This window comes from Psammomys obesus, unplaced genomic scaffold (assembly GCF_907164565.1).
Source record: "Psammomys obesus unplaced genomic scaffold, mPsaObe1.curated_primary_1811, whole genome shotgun sequence".
NCBI lineage: Eukaryota > Metazoa > Chordata > Mammalia > Rodentia > Muridae > Psammomys > Psammomys obesus.
Window position 1 is genome coordinate 4358568 of NW_026596466.1, and position 20360 is coordinate 4378927.

The 20360-nt window shown below is 51.4% G+C and overlaps 1 protein-coding gene and 1 pseudogene across 3 annotated transcripts in view; one reads left to right on the plus strand and one right to left on the minus strand.

The window, feature by feature from the left end:
* Positions 1–20360, plus strand: part of Mad1l1 (mitotic arrest deficient 1 like 1) — a 299318-nt gene that overhangs the window by 44136 nt on the left and 234822 nt on the right. For all 3 annotated transcript variants that reach the window (XM_055598665.1, XM_055598664.1, XM_055598666.1), the window contains one exon: positions 15890–15976. In XM_055598665.1, the coding sequence (XP_055454640.1) occupies positions 15890–15976 (87 nt within the window). The remainder of the gene's footprint in view (positions 1–15889; positions 15977–20360) is intronic.
* Positions 9750–15033, minus strand: LOC129670098 (coordinator of PRMT5 and differentiation stimulator-like; annotated as a pseudogene).

Consider the following 20360-nt stretch of genomic DNA (forward strand, 5'->3'; position numbering starts at 1 on the left):
ATCTATCTATCTATCTATCTATCTATCTATCTATCTATCTATCTATCCATCCATCCATCCATCCATCCAATCTCTCTACCGTCTATCTAATCTATCTATCTATCTATCTATCTATCTATCTATCTATCTATCTATCTATCTATCTATCTATCATCTATCCATCCATCCATCTAATCTCTCTATCATCTATCTAATCTATCTATCTATCTATCTATCTATCTATCTATCTATCTATCTATCCATCCATCCATCTATCCATCCATCCATCTAATCTCTCTATCGTCTATCTAATCAATCTATCTATCTATCTATCTATCTATCTATCTATCTATCTATCTATCTATCTATCTCTATCTATGTATCTATCTATGTATGTATCTATCTATCTACCTACCTACCTACCTATCATCTGTCTGTGTGACTATTTGCACATGCTCCGCATATTGGGCATGGAGAGATTAAAGGACAACTTGTACACTCTCTACTTCTAACCAGTGGGTCCTAGGGATTGAACCTGAGTTATGAGGTCTGGCTGCAATTGTCTTTACCATTTTTCCCAACCTTCCTGGATTTTCTCTAAATACACATTAGTGAGTGTGTGCGTGTGTGTGTATTTCATTTGTTTGAGATTGTCTCCAGTAGCTGGCAGCACAGGCTGACAGTTACCGCAGGCCACAGCTTCCCTTTGAGTTGAGAATGAAATGCTAATGACCTGCGCTGCGATGGAAGGCTCCTTGGTACATGACTGAAGGGTGTTGAAGACACGTCACCTGCGCCTCTCCTCAGCAGGCAGGTCACAGCATGTTCCCTTACTTTCCCTGTGTCTCTCTCTGTTCCTGCCCCAGGGAGACAGCACTGTTCTCAGTTCTCTTTCCACCCATCACTTTCCTCTGTTCTAGAATTGTAAATCAGGGAAATGCGCTGTTCCTGCCTTTGATGGCTTCTTTTTCCTGGGGCTGAGACAGAGGCTGGGCTCTGTCCCTTGTAACTCTATGAGAGCCTGGAGGAACGCATGTGTCTGTGCCCTGTCTTTGCCTTTGCTCAGCATGACACGAAGCATACCTTGGAGGCATGGGGGTCAGTTCTTCTTGTTGGTGGTGGTGGTCTGTTGCAGGGGCTTGCATCTATGTCTTGTTGGGAACAGAGACCCGAATGCCTCCATCTTCTTGTGTACAGCTTTACCGTGTTCACTAAGCTAGTACCTAAGAGTGAAATTACTGGCCAGTTAATCATTGTGTGAGCAGAGCCGTGAGAATGGCCAGGTGTGTTTCCAACAGGGCCACTAGCTTGGTGTTTCTTTTGTAGCCTCTGGACTCCATTTGCTCTGGATCAGTTCATCAGGGCTGTTTATTTTATTTTTTAAAGCAATTATGTAATTAATCCAGTGTGCGTGAAATGCTGTCTTGCCTGGAATTTTAACCCACATCTGTTCAGTAACTGACCCCCTAGTGCCTGTCAAGCTCCTCGTATGTTCTGAGTGGTGTGTGCTCTTTTGCAAGTATCTGTACTGTGTGTTTTATGGCTTCGTATTGATTTATGAGAGCATGAGAGGTCATGCTGTCATGCCTGTGTGAGTGTGGGTGTTCACATGCCAGGCAACATGTGTGGAGGTCAGAGGAGAGCCTCAGGTGTCCTTGTCTTCCACCTTGTTGGAGACAGGGTCTTGGAGACTGTGAGGTCTTGGGCATTCTGTATCCACCTCTGACCTCCCAGAGGTGTGCCTGGATTTGAGACTTAGCATTACCCCTCCCACACTGTGCACACCACCACAGAGAGCCGTCTCCCAGTTCAGGAGAAATTTTTAAAAAAAAAGGGGTTATTTATTTTTATGTGCATTGGTTTTTGCCTGCAAGTATGTCTGTGTGAAGGTGCCAGATTCCCTGGAAGTGGAGTTACAGACAGGTATGAACTGCTGTGTGGGGGCCGGGGATTGAACTCAGGACCTCTGGAAGAGCAGCCAGTGCTCTTGACCTCCGAGGCATCTCTGCAGCCTCCAAGAGGACTTCTAAGGGATGTGCTTGTAGCCATCCACCATCTTGCCATGTAAAGGAAGAAGGCCAGGGATTTCTTTTTTTTTTAAAGTCTTTATTAATTACACTTTATTCACTTTATATCCCCCCTGTGGTTCCCTTCCTCCACCCTCTGCATGCATGCTCCTCCCCAAGTCCACTGATAGGGCAAAGAGGATGGACATCGGAAGAAGGAGAAAACAGGGAACAAGTCAGAAGCCTGACACAGAGGACCTCTGAAAGGCTCTGCCAGAGGTTTCTGAATGAAGGCTCTCAGTGAGGATCGGGCACTAAGCTGCTGTAGGTTAAACGGTATAAGAGGAATCGCTCCCTTCCACATTTAGAACACAGAACATACAAATGGTGTCCACAGGCGGTCTCAGTTAACTTAGTTCTGTAGAATTAGTTTCCACTGGGTCACAGCTAGGTTGGCAGCCTCATGGAACCATGCAGCTCCTCACAAAGAACAGTGTAGAAGTCTGGATGCCCAGGGTCTCTGGTTCAAGGAGTGGGCTGGTGTTTCCATGAGTGTGAGCTCGGTCCTTCATGGGGACTGCCCATGGCTGCCTGAGCCCCCGTCCAGCTTGAAAGAGAACAGTACGACTGTTTGCAGATGAGACTTAGTGCATAGTGACGCGGTACTGATGGCGTTCAAATGGGAGGTGTCCGAGGCGGACTCACAGCAGTGACATGAGTGATGAGGAAGCTGGCTTGTTTCTGTGGCATCAAAAACAGAGATACAAGAAAGCAATTAGAAAATTAGCCTCACTGTGGGTAGTGACTAATCCTGTTTGAAAGAAGTGCGTGGAGGTCAGTGTCTAATTCGTCAGGATGGATGAACATCATTTTCTATAGAAAGTCTTGCTGAGGCAGAGCATTCCGGGAACAGACCAAGGATTGGCAGATGAAGAGATTCAGTGAGCCTGGCCAGTTTCTCGGCATTTTTATTTTTACGGAACATGGTGGGCAGGTCTGAGGTGTGTGCACCCAGTTCTCCTGTGCATGTAAGAAGCAGCCTCTTTTGTATGTTGACTTTGCATTTGTTGCTCTTCCATTGTGCCTTTGGTGTGCTCGCACCTTCTGCAGACTCCAGGGCAGTGCGGTGCAGTCTGTGTGCTCACGCAGGTGCCTGTGCTTGCGGGAGCCGCGGGCAGTCTCAGTTGTCGCCTAGTTATGCTTCCTGTCCACTCTTTGAGACAGATGCTTTCTGGGCAGGAATTTGGTGATTAGGGTGCCAGCGAGCCCCATGGGTCTTTCTGCCTCTGCTCCCCCGTCCTGGAACACAAGCTTGTACTACTAGGCCTACCCCCCCCCCGCGAATTTATTTTGATTTAATTTTGTGTTCTGTTATTTACGTGTATTGGAGTTTTGCCTACATGTATGTAAATGTGTCCTGTGTTCAAGGAGGGCAGAGGAGGGCATCAGATCCCTGGACTTGGAGTTACAGACACTGGTAAGCCGCCATGTGGGTACTGGGAATTGACCTTGGGGCTCTAGAAGAGCAACCAGTGATGTTAACCATGGGGTCCTCTCTCCAGCCCCCTTGCTAGCTTTTCTAATGTGAGAGAGTGCGTGTGCGTGCGTGTGCGTGCGTGTGTGTCTTCCTTCTGTATGTCTTTTGGCCTTCCTGACACTCAGTTTCCACACTAATGAAGAGTTTGTCTTAGAAGGGAAAGCTTATGTGACAAGGAGACTGGTTTAAAGGAGAGTTGGTAATAGACTCAAGAGAACCGAAAGCTTTCCTGGGAGAGGCAAAAGCCAAGATCCAGCCCTTATGCTGTGTGGCTCTCACTGTGCTGTGGCAACACCCCTCCAGGTGTGCTGTGAACAAGGCAAAGAGTGATTTGTAACAGCGCTGTGAGCTCTTGAGGGCAGCAGAGCCCGGGGCCTCTGTGTGATAGTGGGCTGCTGTATGCTCAGCCTGGCAGAGAGAAGGTGCCAGGCAGAGTGAGGCCTTCAGCCCCTGTGGTTGGTGCTGTGGTGCGTGCTGAGGTGAGCTTGTTTGTGTGTGGCTGACAGGGAGGTTACTAGTCTCCATCTCACTCAGCATCGAATCTGGCCAGCAAGCAGTCATCCGCCAAGGAGAAGAAAGTGCCTCTTCTGGGCACTATGGCTGTGTGAAGAAGGAGGTGATGTTGGTGCTCTATCCTGGGGCCTTTGGCTGCCGAGAGGCCTGTGGCTGTCTACACTCCATAGCCAAGTGTGCTGGTTAGTGAAAGTGTCAGCCTGAGGAGACCTCTGATCACCTGGGGGGAGAGTCTTGGGGAAGAATTGCCTAGAGCAGACTTGAGCGTGGGCATGTCTGTGGAGAGCTGTCTTCCTTGTTAGCTGCTGTAGGAAGGCCCACTATGGGTGGCACCATGCTTTAGGCAGGGAATCTAGACCAGTGTAGAGAGGAGAATGCTAGCTGAGAGCAAACAATCAGGTAGGCAGGCAGGTATCCATGTACTTGTTCTCCCTGCTCTTGACTGTGCATGTGAGGATTTAAGGTCCTGCCTTGACTTTTCTTCAATAATGGATCTTCACCTGGCATTGTAAGTAAGATAAACTCTCCCTTCCTAAATTGCTTTTGTCAGAGTGTTTTATCACGGAACAGAAACAAAACAAGAATACTGAGGAAGCTGCCCACTAGTAAAGACATGGACCAAACAGAGATAAAGGAACTTAGTGCAATGGGAACTCTACAGGGGAGACTCAGAGGCAGCACCCTCTGCTGAGTGTTCCCAGAGGAAAGACACTGGGACAAGAAGAGAATTCCAGGAAAGAAGAGCACAGTGACCAGAGGAGCTCAGAGAAATGAACACCAAGTAGATACGGGAAAATCAGGGGAAGGCTGGGAATGTTGAGATCTTGAGGGAGCAGAAGACCAAATTAAGAATGAGGCTCAAGCCAGAGGCTTGGTGTGTGGGGGCTGTGATAAAGCAGACAGCGAGGTTCTCAGACCTATCTCCAGAGCTAAGCTGGGCGCCCAGCAAAAGCCTGCTATCCCCTGTCTCTGCGCAGTGCTGGGGCTCAGGGTATGTGTGGCTACACATGGCCTTTTCCATGGCTGCTGCGGGTTCAGACGCAGGGTCTTGTGCTGTGTAGCAAGGTCTTGCAGGCTCCTCACAGAGGCTGGGGCAGGAAGCCATCTAAGCTCGAGCTGAGTCCTGCTGACCCCAACAGCTAGCCCAGTGTGGTCTGCAGGTGGAATGAGGAGTGGGCGGCCACCCATGGCTGGCCCCTAAGCAAGTGGCTGTCCTTGTGAAGGTAGCAGCATCCTTTGACCCTGCTTCCTTTCTAAAAACAGTTTATTTTCAGGGTTGTTTTTTTTTTTTTTTTTGAGATAGGGTTTCCTCTATGTAGTCCGGGCTGTCCTGGAACTTGCACTTGCTCTGTAGACCAGGCTGGCCTCAAACTTAGAGATCAGCCTGCCACTGCCTCCTGAGTGCTGTGATTAAAGGTGTGGGCCGCCACCACCTGGCTTAAAATAGCTGTGCTTTGCAGTTGAGGCTTGCATGGAAGTTGTTACGTGGCTTAGGTTAGCCTTGAATTGGCTGTCCTCGGCTTCAGCCTCTCGAGGGTTGGGGTTATAGACACATGCCACAGGGCTTTCTCACAAAACAGAGAACAACCATTTTCCAGTGTTTGGGACAAGCCTGGTGCTGGTACATGCTTGATAAGCATTCTGCCAACGGAGCCTCACCTCCGGCCTTCATCTCCCCCCTGAGAAGCATCTGACAGAGGTGGTGGTCGGAGCCTCCCACAAGGAGGCCTGAGAGTTCTCTGGAGATGAAGCGACTGTAGCTGAGGCTGTAACTTCCTACTGAGTGCCCCAGCACCCCTCATAGTTGTCTCAAGCCACCTCCAGCCTCCACGAAGCAGTGACACTGTGTACATAGGCAGTCCTTTTTGTCCATTGGCCCAAGCGTTCTCTCTCCATACCTGTGTCTTCCGGCCTGCTCCGCACTCCATCCTTGAAAGGATCTTGGGCGAATCAGTGCTGCAGTTCTTCTCAAAGCCATGCTCTGCTGGTCCTTGTTCATCTTCCCCCCACCCCCGTTTGTGGTTCCGGAGATGGGACACGCAGAAGCTAGCTTAGTGTTCTTCTGCTGAAGAAGCTCCATCCCATTTCTTTGTGTTTCTGACCAAGAGAGCTTCCCACCAATGATTTCTGTGCTTCCTGTTATAAAATGGTTGGGGATGTCTCCTTTTAGGGCTGGAGAGAGAGCTCAGTGTTTTGGAGCACTCACATGTGCTGCAGAAAACATGGTTTCAGTTTGCAACCTCTACATGGTGCTCGCCATTGCCTGGAACGCCACTTGTAGAGCAGCTCATGCCCTCTGTTGGTCTCCAAGGTATACTGCGTCACACACACCACACATACACATATACACATGGACATACATAAAGGTTTTCGAGACAAAGACTTTCTCTGGGTAGCCCTGCCTGTTCTGGAACTTGCTTTATAGACCAGGCTGGCCTTGAACTCACAGATTTGTCTTCCTCTGCCTCCCAAGTGCTGGGATTAAAGGTTTGCTCCAGTACTTCTCTGCTGTAAATAAAACTCTTAAGTCTTAAGGACTGAAGTGATGGCTGGTGGTTGAGAAGTTGTTACTGTTGCAGAGATCTAGAGTTCCATTCCCAGGACCCACGTGGGGCAGGTCGGAATAGCCTGTATGTCTAGCTCCGGGGAATCTGAGGCCCACTTGGCTTCTGTGGGCACCTTCACACCTCTGCTCATACACATACACGCACATACACACAAACACACACACACACATACACACACACGCATGCACATGCATGGGGTTGCGGGGGTGACTTGGTAGTCATCAGTTAAACGTGTTTGCTGCCAAGCCTGATGACCTAGTTCCATCCCAGGGATCCACGAAGAGCAGTGCTTCTCAACTTTCCTAAGGCTGCAACCCTGTAACACGTCCTCATGTGGTGATCCTCAACCATAACATTCCTTTCGTGCTGCTTCATAACTGTGATTTTGCTCTGTTAGGAATTGTAATGTATCTCACATGTGTGATTTCTGACACTCGACCCCCGAGCTTGAGAGCTGCTGTCTTAGAATGTCACCACATCCCAACCATCCTCCAGCCTAGGCATCAGTCATTTGGTCTGCATCCTGAGAAGCGTCCCTGAGGACCTCAGTATGTCACCTGTCACTGGCTGTGTGCAAGGCTTCCTACCCCTGTTGGCCTAGACTTCCTTTGAGCATTTCTGCTGTGGGGACATCATCCTGCTTTCTTGTCTGCCTGTGTTCTTGCTTCCTCCAAGCTCCATACAGTTCTGTTTTCTCTTAACTCTCTTGGCCAGAGGGATGAGATCCTGAGGTGTTTTTGGCTTCTGGAGAGAGTATCGTAAATCAGGATGTGGCCTGCTACTCAATTTCTCTCACAGATAGATTAAACCAGAGTTCAGAAAGGCCAAGTAAGTAGCCTAGGGCTACCCAGCAAGCTAGAGAGCAGCGTGAGCCCACAGCCTGAGTTTGTGCGGATGTGGCGGTTGCTTCCCCAAAGTTCTGAGACCTTCTCTTCCATTTGCTGCTCAGTAAGTTGAAAGCGAGCTTCTCACTAATGACAGCTCCTCTGCCTCTGCATCCACCAAATCCTTTGTTCGCCTGTTGGTTTTGATTGCGTCCCTGGAAGACAGGTGCTCTGATTTTTAATTGAGCCTTCTCTCGCTGAGAGAAGTCCTGGTAGGTAGGTGAGTGGGTCATATTACAGGAGGTTCCCCCTTCCTTCCATTTAATATTGAAAGTCCTGTCAAGGGTGGAACAGTTGATAACCTGACATCTCTGAATTCTGATCAGCCTCCAGATAAGTCCACTTCTAACCGCACGTCTGTGGCCACAGTGAGGCACGTATCCGGGACGTGTCTTGTCTTACCTACTTTCCTGTCCTCAGACACCACCACCCACGGTGGGTAGGTCTCCCGTGCTGAGCTGACAGGGGTCCCCTGTGGGGAGGGTGGCCCTGAGCTCTACTTGCCCCAGGTCTGTCAGGGACCTGTCAGTCCTGGCACTCTGTGTCCAGCCCTGGAATGTGCACATCGCCGGGACTGAGCTGTTCAGGTGTGAGCAGGGTGTGCTTCCTGGCTCTCCTTCCCAGCTCCCACTGGGACCCCTTGCTGAAGTTTGTTTGGGCCACATTTCTGGATGTTTATAGCATCAGAAGACCAGCTCTTCCAAGCGGTGGATGCAGGAGAGGAATCGAGGCGTTTGTTTGAGAGCTTCTGAGAGCTTTTTTTAGTGAGCACAGTTCAAAGAACTCCTCTTGTTAATCAGAGGAATATTCCAGCATCCCTGGGGTGGTCACACTGGCTTAATTGGAACCCAGGCTGCTTTGAAGTCCTTTTAATCCTTCCCAGACTGGGAGAAAGAATTTGGAGGCAGCAACTGTAAATTTGAAATTTCTTCATTTTATTTACATGTGTCTGGAGAGCCATGGAACTCATTTCCCTGAGGTGGTTAAGCTGTGTTTCCGGCTAAGGACAGCTGAGTGAGATGTGGACATTAGGTGGCTACAGTGGAGAGTGGCAGGCCAGTGGGTCACTTCAAAATGGCAGCAGTGGGTCCTGGTGCCCGTGCAGTCCAGCAGCCTCTGGCCTGCATGCTCGACTTGCTCCTGGCCTCATGAGGGTGGGGCACTAGGCACTCAGCAGAGCTCTTCTCTCACACCTCTCCAGTTCCTGAGAGGTGGGGCCAGGTTGTGCCAGCGGGACACACCAGGACAAGTGCTCTTTGGCTCTCCCTGAGCTGCCTAGGGTTAGCCATGATTAAAAAAAAAGGGGGGGGGGTCTGCTGTGTTCCAGACTGGCCTTGACCTCTCCATATACCTACAAATGAGCTCTTGCCTCTAGGCCAGGCCTATACTGGGCGCAGAACCCAGGACTTCATGCATGTTGGATAGGCCAGTGGTTGGCCAGCGCGCCTTCATCTTGTGTTTGCTTTGAGACGGGGTCTCACCCTGTAGCCCAGGCTGACCTGGAACTCATGACCCTCCTGAAGCAAGTGTCAAAGTGCTGGGGTAGGAGTTTGTCCTTGAAATTTCATTTTTCTGTGTGCTCACATGCTTTTGTCTTTGCCTGCCATCCGCATGGAGGAGTGTTGGGATTACAGATGTATGCACCACGGTGTCTGGCCATTTGGTGGTGCTGGGGTCAAGCTCAAGTCATCAGGTAAAGTGACAGTCACTTTACCCATCAGCCATTGTCCTAGCCTCCATGTCACCCTTCTGGAGACTGTGCCTGAGCAGCTTGTCAAAGTGTGGTCACCCTTTTCCTTGCTGGACGGTCGCTATGCTCATGATGGAAGCATATTACATGTTGTTTGGCTCAGCAGTGAGTGTCTGTGACTGGGCGCCGTGTGCTCTGGCGGTACAGCATCTGCAGGCGTCTGGATGGGACAGTGCACTTACCACTCCTAGATTTGATGGAGACAGGGCCTTCCTTTGTGTAGGTCAGGCTGTCAGGGATGCCTCACCTTCCCCATCACAGGCTGAGCTACATCTCGACGTTTATTTATAAAGAACACAACTCTGACCCACAAAATGCCAACACAATGCAAAGAGTCCATTAACATCAATAACAACAAACCGGGAGGGCAGCAGGCCCCCGGATAACACCTGTCTGTAGCCCACAGGGGAGCCACTGGCAACAATGCCTTGGAAAGGATATCTCACGGAACACACAGGAAACAGCTCTTGATCTGGAGGACACAAAAATTCCCCCAGGGCAGGAAGCGAGACTTCAGTCTTCAGCATCATCAAACTGTCCTGTTTCAAAGAACATCTTCGAATAATGTGGTATCAGTGGGGGTGGATGGTGCCAGCTGGGGCCATATATCATGTCTCCTTGTGGGGCGCAGCACACCCAAGCTTTAATCTCTTGAGAAATGCTCCCCTGGATGCCATCAGCATCGTAAGGATTGCCTCGGTCTGCCTTCAGCTCCATGTCCCAGTTCTCATTAAAGAGATGGCAGCCTGTTCCATGGGTGGGCAGGGTGGACCTTCCGACAGCTCCCAGCCACAGGCATCCCCATCAGCTTCCTCGTCAGAACCTGGGGCTTCAGCGTGGGGAGGAATATCACGAGGGATGCTCTGGGTTCCGCTGGCTAGTTGATCCATGGCCATCTCCGTCTCTGTCTCCTGACCAGTGAGGTCAGATTGGCAAAGCCAGCCTCCATGCTGGGGGCCTCCTGAGCGCTTGGTCCGCCTGGCCCGGCCCCACAGCTGTCTGGGGATCCATGTCCCGCCGCCCACAGCCAAGACGCCCGGGACGATCCCCTGGGTGTGGTTTATGTAAAATACAAGATCTAACTCCTCCAGGCAGACTTGGGGATGAGTGTGTTTGTGTGTGTGATGCACACTTCTGCATACTTGCCCAGGTGAGGTGGTGTGGAGGTCTCATTGATATCAGGTATCTTCCTCAATTGCTGTCCACCCTGGTGTGTTGAGACAGGATCTATCACTGAACATGAGCTTGCTGCTTTGTCTACATTGGCTGGCCAGCAAGCACCAGGGATCCTCTGTGCCTTGCGTACCAGCCGTGCCCAGTGGTTGTGCACTGTGGAGCCTGGACTCAGATCCTCACGCTTGTGCCCGGAGCACCTTACCCGAGGACCTGTGCCTTGGGTACGAGCCAGCTATGGTGGCGCACACCTTTAATCCCAGTACTTGGGAGGCGAAGGCAGTAATCTCTGAGATTGAGGCCAGCCTGGTCCACATGGCAGATTCCGGGCTAGCCAGGACTAGATTGTGAGATCTCGTCCCTTGCCTCACCCTAGCAAGTAACTTAGGTACATAGATTTTTGATTTCTCTCTGAACCAGCTTTGGGGATCAAAGTGAAAGCCTTGACGTTTTAGATAGAAGGCCCCCTCTCAGGCCATCACTTTCTCTCCCTCGTCCCCATCCAGATTTCACCAGTACTCCTGTAATGGCCTCTTTTCTAATGCAAGTCATTTGTGATGGGTAGCTGAACTGCACTTAGGAGTGATCTGATTGCTTGGTTATACGTGGTCATAGTTAGATTTCGTGTGTTAATTTGTCATGGGAATAGCACATCCCCCCCATTTTTTTCGAGTTTAGGTAGCACCCGATTCATAAGCTTTCAGAGCTAAACTTTGAAATAAGTAGTCATCGATTACCTGTGTGTGCGTGCATACATATCTACATGTGTATGTGTATATATGTATATACACTTTTTTTTAATTTCCATGGCGCAAAATATTTAAGAAGGGGCTGGTGGACTAGCTCAGCATGGGAAGGTGCCACCACCAAGCCTGGTGACCTGAGTTTAACCCCAAAGACCCATGTAGAGGAAGGAGAGGACCGGCTCTTACAAGTTGTTCCCTGACCTGCACGTATGTGCTGGGCCACACAACCCCCTGATAAATAAATGAAATGTGAACACACTTAAGAAGCTTATAAATGTGTAAAAGTAAGTCTCGTGGTTATTTTTTTCACTCCCTCCAGGAAGTTTCTTTTATCTTTTTTGTCTCCTACACTCTTCACATATATGCAAACCAACACAGCCATGTTTAAACACAATGTTTTCACATTCTGTTTCTCTTTTATAAAGTAATGTATTTTGGAGGTCTTTCATATCAATAGCCAGCCAGCTATCTATCTATCTATCTATCTATCTATCTATCTATCTATCTATCTATCTATCTATCTATCTATCTACTGAGTGTTCTTTTCTCTTGATTTTATCCTGATTTCATCATCTGGGTAGACTGATTTGGCCAGTACCATTGAACCTGTTTGTGGTTCTTCTGGTGCTTGGGCGTGGAAGCCAGGGCCTGGCTCCTGTGAGCAGGCCCTCTGTCACGCCTTCAGCCCAACACTGAGCTTTTTGCCTTGAGGGTCTTGACTTCAGACTCAGGCAGGACATGGCTGGATGTATTCTTCTAGAAAGGTCTCATGGGTTTTCATTCATTCTCTGCTTGGAGCCTCTGCAGGGAAGAGCCACACAGAATCTAAGGTGAATCCCTCTTGTGACCCTGATGCCTGATAAAAGGAGAAAGGTGGCTGGTGGCCAGGGCAGGGTGACTGGTGTGTGAGCCTGTACAGGGCTAGGGGAGGGTAATGGTGCAAACAGAACCCACAAGGAACAGGGTGGGTGAGGTGAGGCTCAGGGTTGCAGATGTGGAGGCTGGAGCAAGCCCAACTAAAGACAGGTGGCCGTGAGCAGACACCTAAAAGGACAAGATTGCTGTGTGCTCACACCACAAGAGAAGCACCCTGGGAAGGGGCATGTAGGGACCTGAGGAGGAAATGTGGTAATGGCTGTGAATTGAAACAGCATCTGCTTTCCTGTCCCTCGCCTGGCCAGGCCATCTGTGTGACCTCATTTCCAAAAAGGAGGAGGGGCGTCATGGGACAAGGGCCTGCTAGTCCTTTGCTGCTGTAGCAAACCCCTGCCTACCCCAGCCGGTCTGCCTTGCCTTCCTCAGGGAGCAGGACTGTCCCTCTGCATGCTTGGCATGGCAGCTTTGGAACGTGGGTGTTACCTGCTCTCTGGCCAGGCTGTCACAGGGTGGCCACGAGCTCCAGTGACAAGACAGACTTGTGGCTCTTGAGTGTCTCCCTGGGCCTTGGTACTTGAGATTCCAACTCCTGCTGGGTGGCCTTAGGGCCGTGGGCAGCGGGCACTGCAGTGCTTGGCGTAGCCCAAGCCTGCTGTGTAGTGCTGACTTACGTAGTGTGTGAAGCTTGCTTGTTCCTGCCCTGGACCCTCCATACAGGGGTCTCATTAGTCCCAGGAGCCTGCAGCCCCCTCTATTGCCAGGAGAAATCTGATTCTGTGTCTCCATAGTTGTGAGTGCCTTTCATCCTTCAGTTTTTGCTGTCTAATGTGTTCTGTTCTGGACTTGGCATATGTTTTGCAAGAACAATAAACCATCTTAGTGGGGCGCTCGAGGACTGTGCTCCCTCCTTCCCTGGCCTTTTCTGTTGGGCCCTGGCTGAAGCCCAGTCCCTGCAGTTTTGGACCATGGTCTCAGCCCCGTGGCTTCCTATTCTCTGGAAAAAATGGCACCTTGGAAGAGAGCTCATGGCCTGGCGTTTGCTAATTGGGTCTGTGGCTGCTGCCACTTCATTCATTCTCGACACTGGTGTCCTCGGGATTGGGTGTCTTTCAGACACTGTGAAACCAGCACTTATAGCTTCAGTGGGAGCCATGGCACCTGCTATTAGAACTCAAAATAGCTGCGGTCGGGGCTGGAACTGTCTTCGCCTCAGAAATAAACTAGTGGGCTCAGGCCTGAAGCATTCTATGCCTGCAGCTGAGTTTGTGTCACCATTCAGCTGTTCATGGAACAAAGAGACCTCTCCCCGAGAGCCCCCCACCAGACCATGAAAGGCCGCGCAGCTGAAGGCGCGGTTGTTCGGCAGCAGATGCCGCAGCTTGGGCTGCAGTTGGAACTGTCACTTCCCTGTCATCCCATGTGTCGGAGGCCCTAGAGCCCCAGAGTGCCTTCCACTTTGTAGTTGTGAGCTGCGAGTGTCACGCTCGCTGGACCGGACTGGCAGTGGTATTTTTAGGCCACAGTGGCACTCGGTGGGATGCCTTGTAGTTGAAAGCACTTTGCTAATCCCTCGAGTGCCTGTAAGCATCTCCAAGCAGCTTTAACCACAAACCCTCGGCTAGCACCTGACAATCATTGGGCCTCTGCTCAGGGACGAGAAGGCTTCGTCCAGGATGAGCGCCCTGTGACTCCACAGGTATGGAAAGCCTTCTTCACACCTATGACATCTGGCACAGGTGACAGAGCCTGACCCATCCTCACTTCCTGGGTATGCCACCACTGCCCTGGCTTCCCCTGACCCTCCCCTGTGCCCTTCGTCCAGGGGCCAGAGCTCATGTCAGCACACAGCTAGTGCCCTGTTTCCTGGGTTGGCTACTGCTGGTACCTTTATCCTTTGTAGCCTTTTCTTATCTTCTTTAGTTGCTTTTGGCATTTGTTTATACTGAAATATCCACGCACGGAGACCTCTCACTTTGGGAAATCCACACAGTGCACAGAGGCATCCTTGGTTGCCTGGCCAGTGTGGGCAGGCGGAATCTCACTGAGTCACGCTTCCCACAGGGTGCATTCTGTGAATATAAGGACATACGTGTTACTTACTCTCTACATGTACAGCTCGGGTGCACAGAGTCAGTCTGGGCCTGGCTCTTTCTTGGGCATCCTTTGCCTGGCACACTTGTTTTGCCCTTCTGCCAAGAGCAACTGTGCAGCCTGCCAGGGTTGCCACATGAGGCTTTGGGGCCTGAACTGACCTCTCCTGGGTCTGCAGGTGAATGCTTCAGTGTTGGTGAGGGCTCATCCTTGCCTCTCAGATGCTTGCTTTTTGTGACATCAAGTTGCAGAGAGGAGAGAAAGAAAGGTTCTCGATGTATCTTTTTGGTGCTGGAGTTGGATCATATGCCTGTTCGGCAGGTACTCTACTATTGAGCAGCCTCTCAGCCCTCTGCAGGGTGGTAGGAAGGACAGAGGTCAGGCCACTGCACAACAAAAGGTGGGTGCGGAAGACCATCTACACCCGAGACTGCCCAGTCTCTTGCTCACGAGGATTGCAGACCTTTGGGTAGGCTGCCTTTTCCTGGCCCAGTGTCCCTGTCTGCAGCATCTTCAGGTGCTGACCTGAGTGAAGGCCGAGAAGCTGCAGACTGAGTACATAGCCATGTGGGGTGCCTCGAGGTGCTCTGTGCAGCTCTGTACAAGCCTTCCGTCAGTACAAGCACACAGTAAGAGCCTGCCTTTTTGTGTTGCCCCTGTGGTGTGAATGGGTAGAGCGTTCAGCACGCCTGTGCTCACTGCGGCCTTGGTTGGTGAGGAAAGCAGACACGGCCTCAGGTCCTGCCCTCACGTGTCTGGGCGTGTTCATACGGTTCTTTACAAACACTGAAACTCAGAGTATGCATCCTGCCACGTGCCAGTCAGATGATGCAGCCCACCTTGCATCTGCCCAGGCTGGTGGGCGCAGAGGAGCCTGTGGACCGGGCTGCTCACCGGACACAGATGAGCATGCCTGTCAGCCCGAGGCTGCTCTGGCCTCTTTTGTAGCCTGGTCTGTTTTGCAGAAGCAGCTGGCCATGTGAGGTCATCCGAGCCCTGCCTTTATACCAGGCCGTGGGTGAGGCTTTGTGCATCTTGTTTCATAGGCCTGGTGACACTGACATGGCCTTCCTGCTTTTATGTAGAATAAGGTTAGGATGCCACAGGTCAACCTTGGGTGTTGTCCCTCAGTGCCATGCACCATGTCTTTTTGGGAGAGTCTCTAATTGGCCTGGCACTCACCACGCAGGTTAGGTTGGCCAGCGAGCCCTAAGCACACCCCTGAGTCAATCTCAGCACCGAGCTGGTGCCATCGCATCCGACTCTGTATGTTCCTAATATTTTAAATTCCATTTTGTTCAATTAATTGTGTGTGTACATATGTGTGTGTGCACATGAGACTCAGAGACAGCTTGAGGGAAATGTTTCTCTCCTTCCCCCATGTGAAGCCCAGAGAAACTCAGGTCCTCAGCTGGGTGTCTCTTTACCCATTGAGTCATCTTGCTAGCCCAACACACCCAGCGTTTTTTTTTCCCCTCTAAACACAGCCTCTGGGAACTGAACTTGGGTCTTCATGCTTGTGTGGAAGCACTTTACCAACTAAGTGACCTCAGTAGCTCGAAGGTGTGTTCTGAAGGTGGTCTACCCAGGTGGGTAGGCTGTGCTGCTTGCTACTCTGGACATGGGCTGCGGGATGGACAGATCTGGAGATTCAGGCAGATCTCTGAATCTCCAGTGATGGGGTAGCTTTGGCTTCTTGTTTTATGTGTACAGTGTGGCCCCTTTCTGGGGAAAGCAGGAGTTGAGTATGCCTTCTTTGTCCCACAGGACTCCGGAGGACCTTTCCAGGTTCGTGGTTGAGCTGCAGCAGCGGGAGCTCGCCCTGAAGGAGAAGAATAACACCATTAGCAGCAGGTAGATGACTGGGGCTGGGGGTGGGGCAGTCTGAATCCTGTGTGCCTTCTTTTGGTTTACTTGATGTGTTTGGCTGCTTTCCATTACTGTTGCGTAGTACCCGGGGCTGGCTGCTTTTCAAGAACTTATTTTTTAGGGCATAGTGGCGGCATTATTAAGGTATAGCTCTGCTAAGGATAGCAGGTGATAGGTTTGTGGGTGCGGGTGTGCACGTATGCGCATGCATGTTTGGAGAAAGCTGAGGGGGAAGGCTTGGTCCTTTGAGTACTACCAAGGGTTTCTGAGAGCTGTCTCAGTCCCTTTGAAGGCCAGTGCCCCCAGTGCCCTAATGGCCTCTCTCCATGCACCTTTGTGTATGAGTGGTTCAAATGGACTTACCCATAAACCGTGTGTGCGCCCCCCGGGCGAGGCTGTGCCTCACAGTCCGTGGTCTGAGCTGTGGGAGTCGATGCTGCCTCACATGCCACCTAGTAGTGAGCCCCTGCTGGAGCCCTTTGCAGATTCTAGTCCAGGGCCGCTCACCTCTGGGCCCCAGCGGACTGCCTTCCTGCCCGGGTCCCTACCTAGATCAAGAGCCTTGCAGCTCTCCGGCAGTGTGTGGGCTCTGAAAGGCCTCTGGGTGCGTGCATGTCTGATGTGTGTGCACTTACGTGCTCACAGGCGGGAACTTCCCAGCTGGTCTTGATCACAAGTGACAAAAATCTCACTGAGATGAGCAGCAAGCGCATTTGCCCCCAGTCCAGTGGGAAGTCCAGGGTAGCCCTGTGACCTGGCACACCATGTCGCTTGTCCTCCTACACCAGGCGCCTTTTCCAACACTGCTTTCCCAAGCTTCACAGCAGCGGTGTACTTTATGCTTCTGCTCTGACTAAGGGGCTGCTCAGAGGTCATTTACAGGGGTCAGGTCCCAGGTCACCCACACTTCCTCCCCCACCACCCCTCCTCAGCCGTGGGGATTCTCAGAAGTCAGGAGGCTCTTGGTTTCTTCTGAAGGGTCCAGCCCAGGGACCGCTGGATGGAGAGTGCTCAGAGCACTGTGTGCCAAGCAGGGGCAGGGCCTTCTTCAGTGACACTGTTCCCCAGCGCCCCTGCCCTACCAGCTTGATGCAGTCACCAATCCTAAAGTGTTCAAGTCTCATTGTGAAGAGACTCATAGCCCAGCCCCAAGACAGTGGAGGGGACTAAGAGCGTCTTCCCCCTTTTCTAGTCTTTCTGTCATCAGCTCCAGCCTGAGCATCATGGGGCTTGTGCTAGCTTATCTCATCCGCTTGTAGTGAATGTCAGTACACAGGCCTGTCACCCAGTGGAGCCCAAGAGTTTTAGGGCTCTGCCAGGAACCAGAGACCAGCCAGAAGCATTTGGTCTTCTGTCACATGGGCCTGGGCTCTTGTCCATTTGCCCTGTGGCTGGCCATTCAGCCAGTTTTATTTTGAGAGACCTTCCCAGGTTTAGTCCAGAGACAGAAAGGGAAGTCTTTGAATTTTTTCTGGAATAACGAAGGGTCCTGTGGCCCCGGTCCTGTGGTCCAGCTGATTCCCTTCCGGACCAAACTGAGCCTTGTGCTTACGTAGACACTGTACTGACAGAAGGTGGGGTTGCCATGGTGAGCCCAAGGTCATCTCGTGTGCTTGAGCGACCTGAGGCAAGAGCCAGAGGGCGGGGCCCTGTGCATCAAGCAGGACAAGGAGCCCTGGTCCTCTGCATCACTAACCCCTGTGGACGGGTCTGGGAGAGGCATGGAGCTGGCCTGCTTGTCGATGGCCAGCGTAACCAGGTCTGCTTCTGGAGACAGTGTTTTAACCACTCATTACTAGCCAGAAGGAAGGTTTCTCATTCTGAGTGCTGATGTCACTCGGAGAATTGGCTTCCAGAAGCATCTGGTTATATTGGACATAATCACATCCATGTACTTGAGAAAGCTCACGTGACAAAGATTGCCTTTTGCTTTCAAAGCCTCTGTCAGACGAAACGGGTGTGAAAAGTGATTTGGAATTAAAGCTGTAACGTTTGCCTGGCGATCCTCTTCACTTTCCTCTGACTCTATGAAACGGAATGAGCTATTAAAGGGAAGGAAACCTGTCTGCGTTTCCCTTGCACCCAGTAGTTAGCTGCTGTGACCAGGCATAGTAAGACCGGTGTCTGCCCAAGAGCCATGGAAGGGTCCATGGGCACACTTCCCAACATACCTGGATTGTGTTTGCCAGTGTGGGTTGAGGAAGGCTGGAGTGTTGGAGTAGCCTGTGTCAGGGGCAGGCAGGGCTGGGGTGGGGTGGGGTTCTCCTCAGCCAGTACAGCTGTAACTTCGGGGCATCCCATGGACGTGCCTGCTGTTTGGCTGTCTTCTGAAGGGTGTTGTGGTTCCTAGTTAGCAGCTCTCAGGGAGGAGAGGCTTTGTTGTCAGTATTGCCTCTGCCTCCCAGGGAATGGTTTTCTAAGATGGGTTGTTTTTGGGTTTCTGTGTGCTGGCCTTCTGAGCCTGGGTTCACGTGGGACCTGGTGACTACTTGTTCTGTGTGGCTTCTGTAGCCTTGACATTGGCTTATCATGGAGTTGTCTAAACACTGGCTGGCTTGTGAGCCTCGCAAAGCTGAGCTGCTGAGGAGAGGAATGGAGAGGCGGCAGCTGTGGGGTTCTGGGGCTGGGTTCCAAGGGCTTCTCCCTGGTGGGCCGGGTGCAGAGGCTGGCTGCTGTTAGTAAGGTGGGAACCAGTGGGATCCGTGAAGTCCACGTTAGCCCAGTGCCATGCCTGGAAACTGACATGGCCTAGAGTAAGGTAATTGCTGCTTTGGTGGGGTGGATGGTTACCAACCCAGGACCCCGTTGGCCTGTGTTTCAGGCCTCTCAGGAGATGAGCTGAGAGCCTGTGTCCAGCCTGCTGAGTGCTGGGTTGTGGCTTGGCCTCTCCCTTTAATGCAGGTTCCAGATGGAACCAGACCTCGGGATGGGGAGGGGCGGCTAGGTGGCACTGGCTTTGGTGGTTGGGAGGATTATCCCAGCTTGGGCTCTTCAGCGGTTGGTCTTAGGCTTATAGGGCAGGTCTCCCCCATTTTGTTCATGGGACCAGGAGACCCTGCAAGGCCAAATGGTTTTCCTTGGCCTTTTGAAGATGGTTGGGCAGACTCAGATGAAATAGGAAGGAGAGAGCAGGGTGCAGCCTGCTGTGCAGAGGGTGACCTAGGTGGCCAGGCTCTCTATAGGCACGGGCAGGGTGCTGGGCTCTTTCCTTTTGGGCGAGTGTATTGTGGAGGCCCAGACCATCCATCTCACCTCAGGTCACAGTGTCACATGCCACGGTCAGTCACACCCCACAACTGTGGGCCAGGGGCCTGCATTCTGCTGTATGCTTGTCCACTGTCCTAGCCCTGCTGCTGATTATGTCTGACTTTTGCAAACAAATGTTTGCCCCTTTTGTGGCTTTTAAACATGTTCTGTATTACACTGCTTCCCTGAACTTCATAAGCCACTGCTAGGTTCCATTTTTTTTCTCTCCTCCTGCCACCTCCTCCCCTTCTTTCTTTCCTTTCCTCTTTCCCTTAATCCCTTATTCCTATAGTTATCTTTTCTTCTTTCACTTTCCCCCCTTCTCCTTCCTCGACCCTTCTTCTCTTTCTTATTTTCCTTTTCACCTCCTTTGGTTGTCCTTCTCCTCCTCTTCCTCACCCCTTCTTCTCTTTCTCATTTTCCTTCTCACCTTCTTTGGTTGACCTTCTTTCCTCATATTTTTCCATCTTCTTCTTTCTTCTCTTTGTCCTCCCATCCTTTCCTTCTCCTCCCCACTCTGTCCCCACTTCCCCACCTATTTTGCTGTTTGGAAAAAGCACAGACTTTGCCCAGCATGGTCTCAAGATGCCCATTGGCTGTTAGAGGACAGATTTTATGCCCCCTCCACAATTTTTCTGCTGTGAAGAGCATGGCAACACCACCAGTCATGAGGACATTGACTCAGGTGGGCACCCCCTGTGTTGAGTCATCTGTCTGCTAGCACTAACTGTGTTAGTAAGTTGGTGTCGAGCACCCATGACTGGAAGCCAGAGTGGTGTGTGTGTGTGTGTGTGTGTGTGTGTGTGTGTATGTCTGTAGGTCTGTCTTCTGGAGCACTTCGGAGCTGTTGGGGTTGGGCTTTTGCATGTTGCTGTAGCTACCTTAGCAGGCCCTGACTTGACGTGTGTGGGGCAGAGCCTCTGGGAAAACTGCTCGGCAGGACTCTGACCTGAGCACTGTGCGCTTGAGGGGCAGGGCCACTGTGTGCCTCACTGAAAGAGGCTGAGCCACGGGCATCATCTGCCTCTGTGAACGTCAGATGATGTCACTCTGGAGTTACCGGCCAGCTAGGAGCCGGGAAAGAGCTTCTTACCACTGAGGGGGATGACCGCCACCCCACATG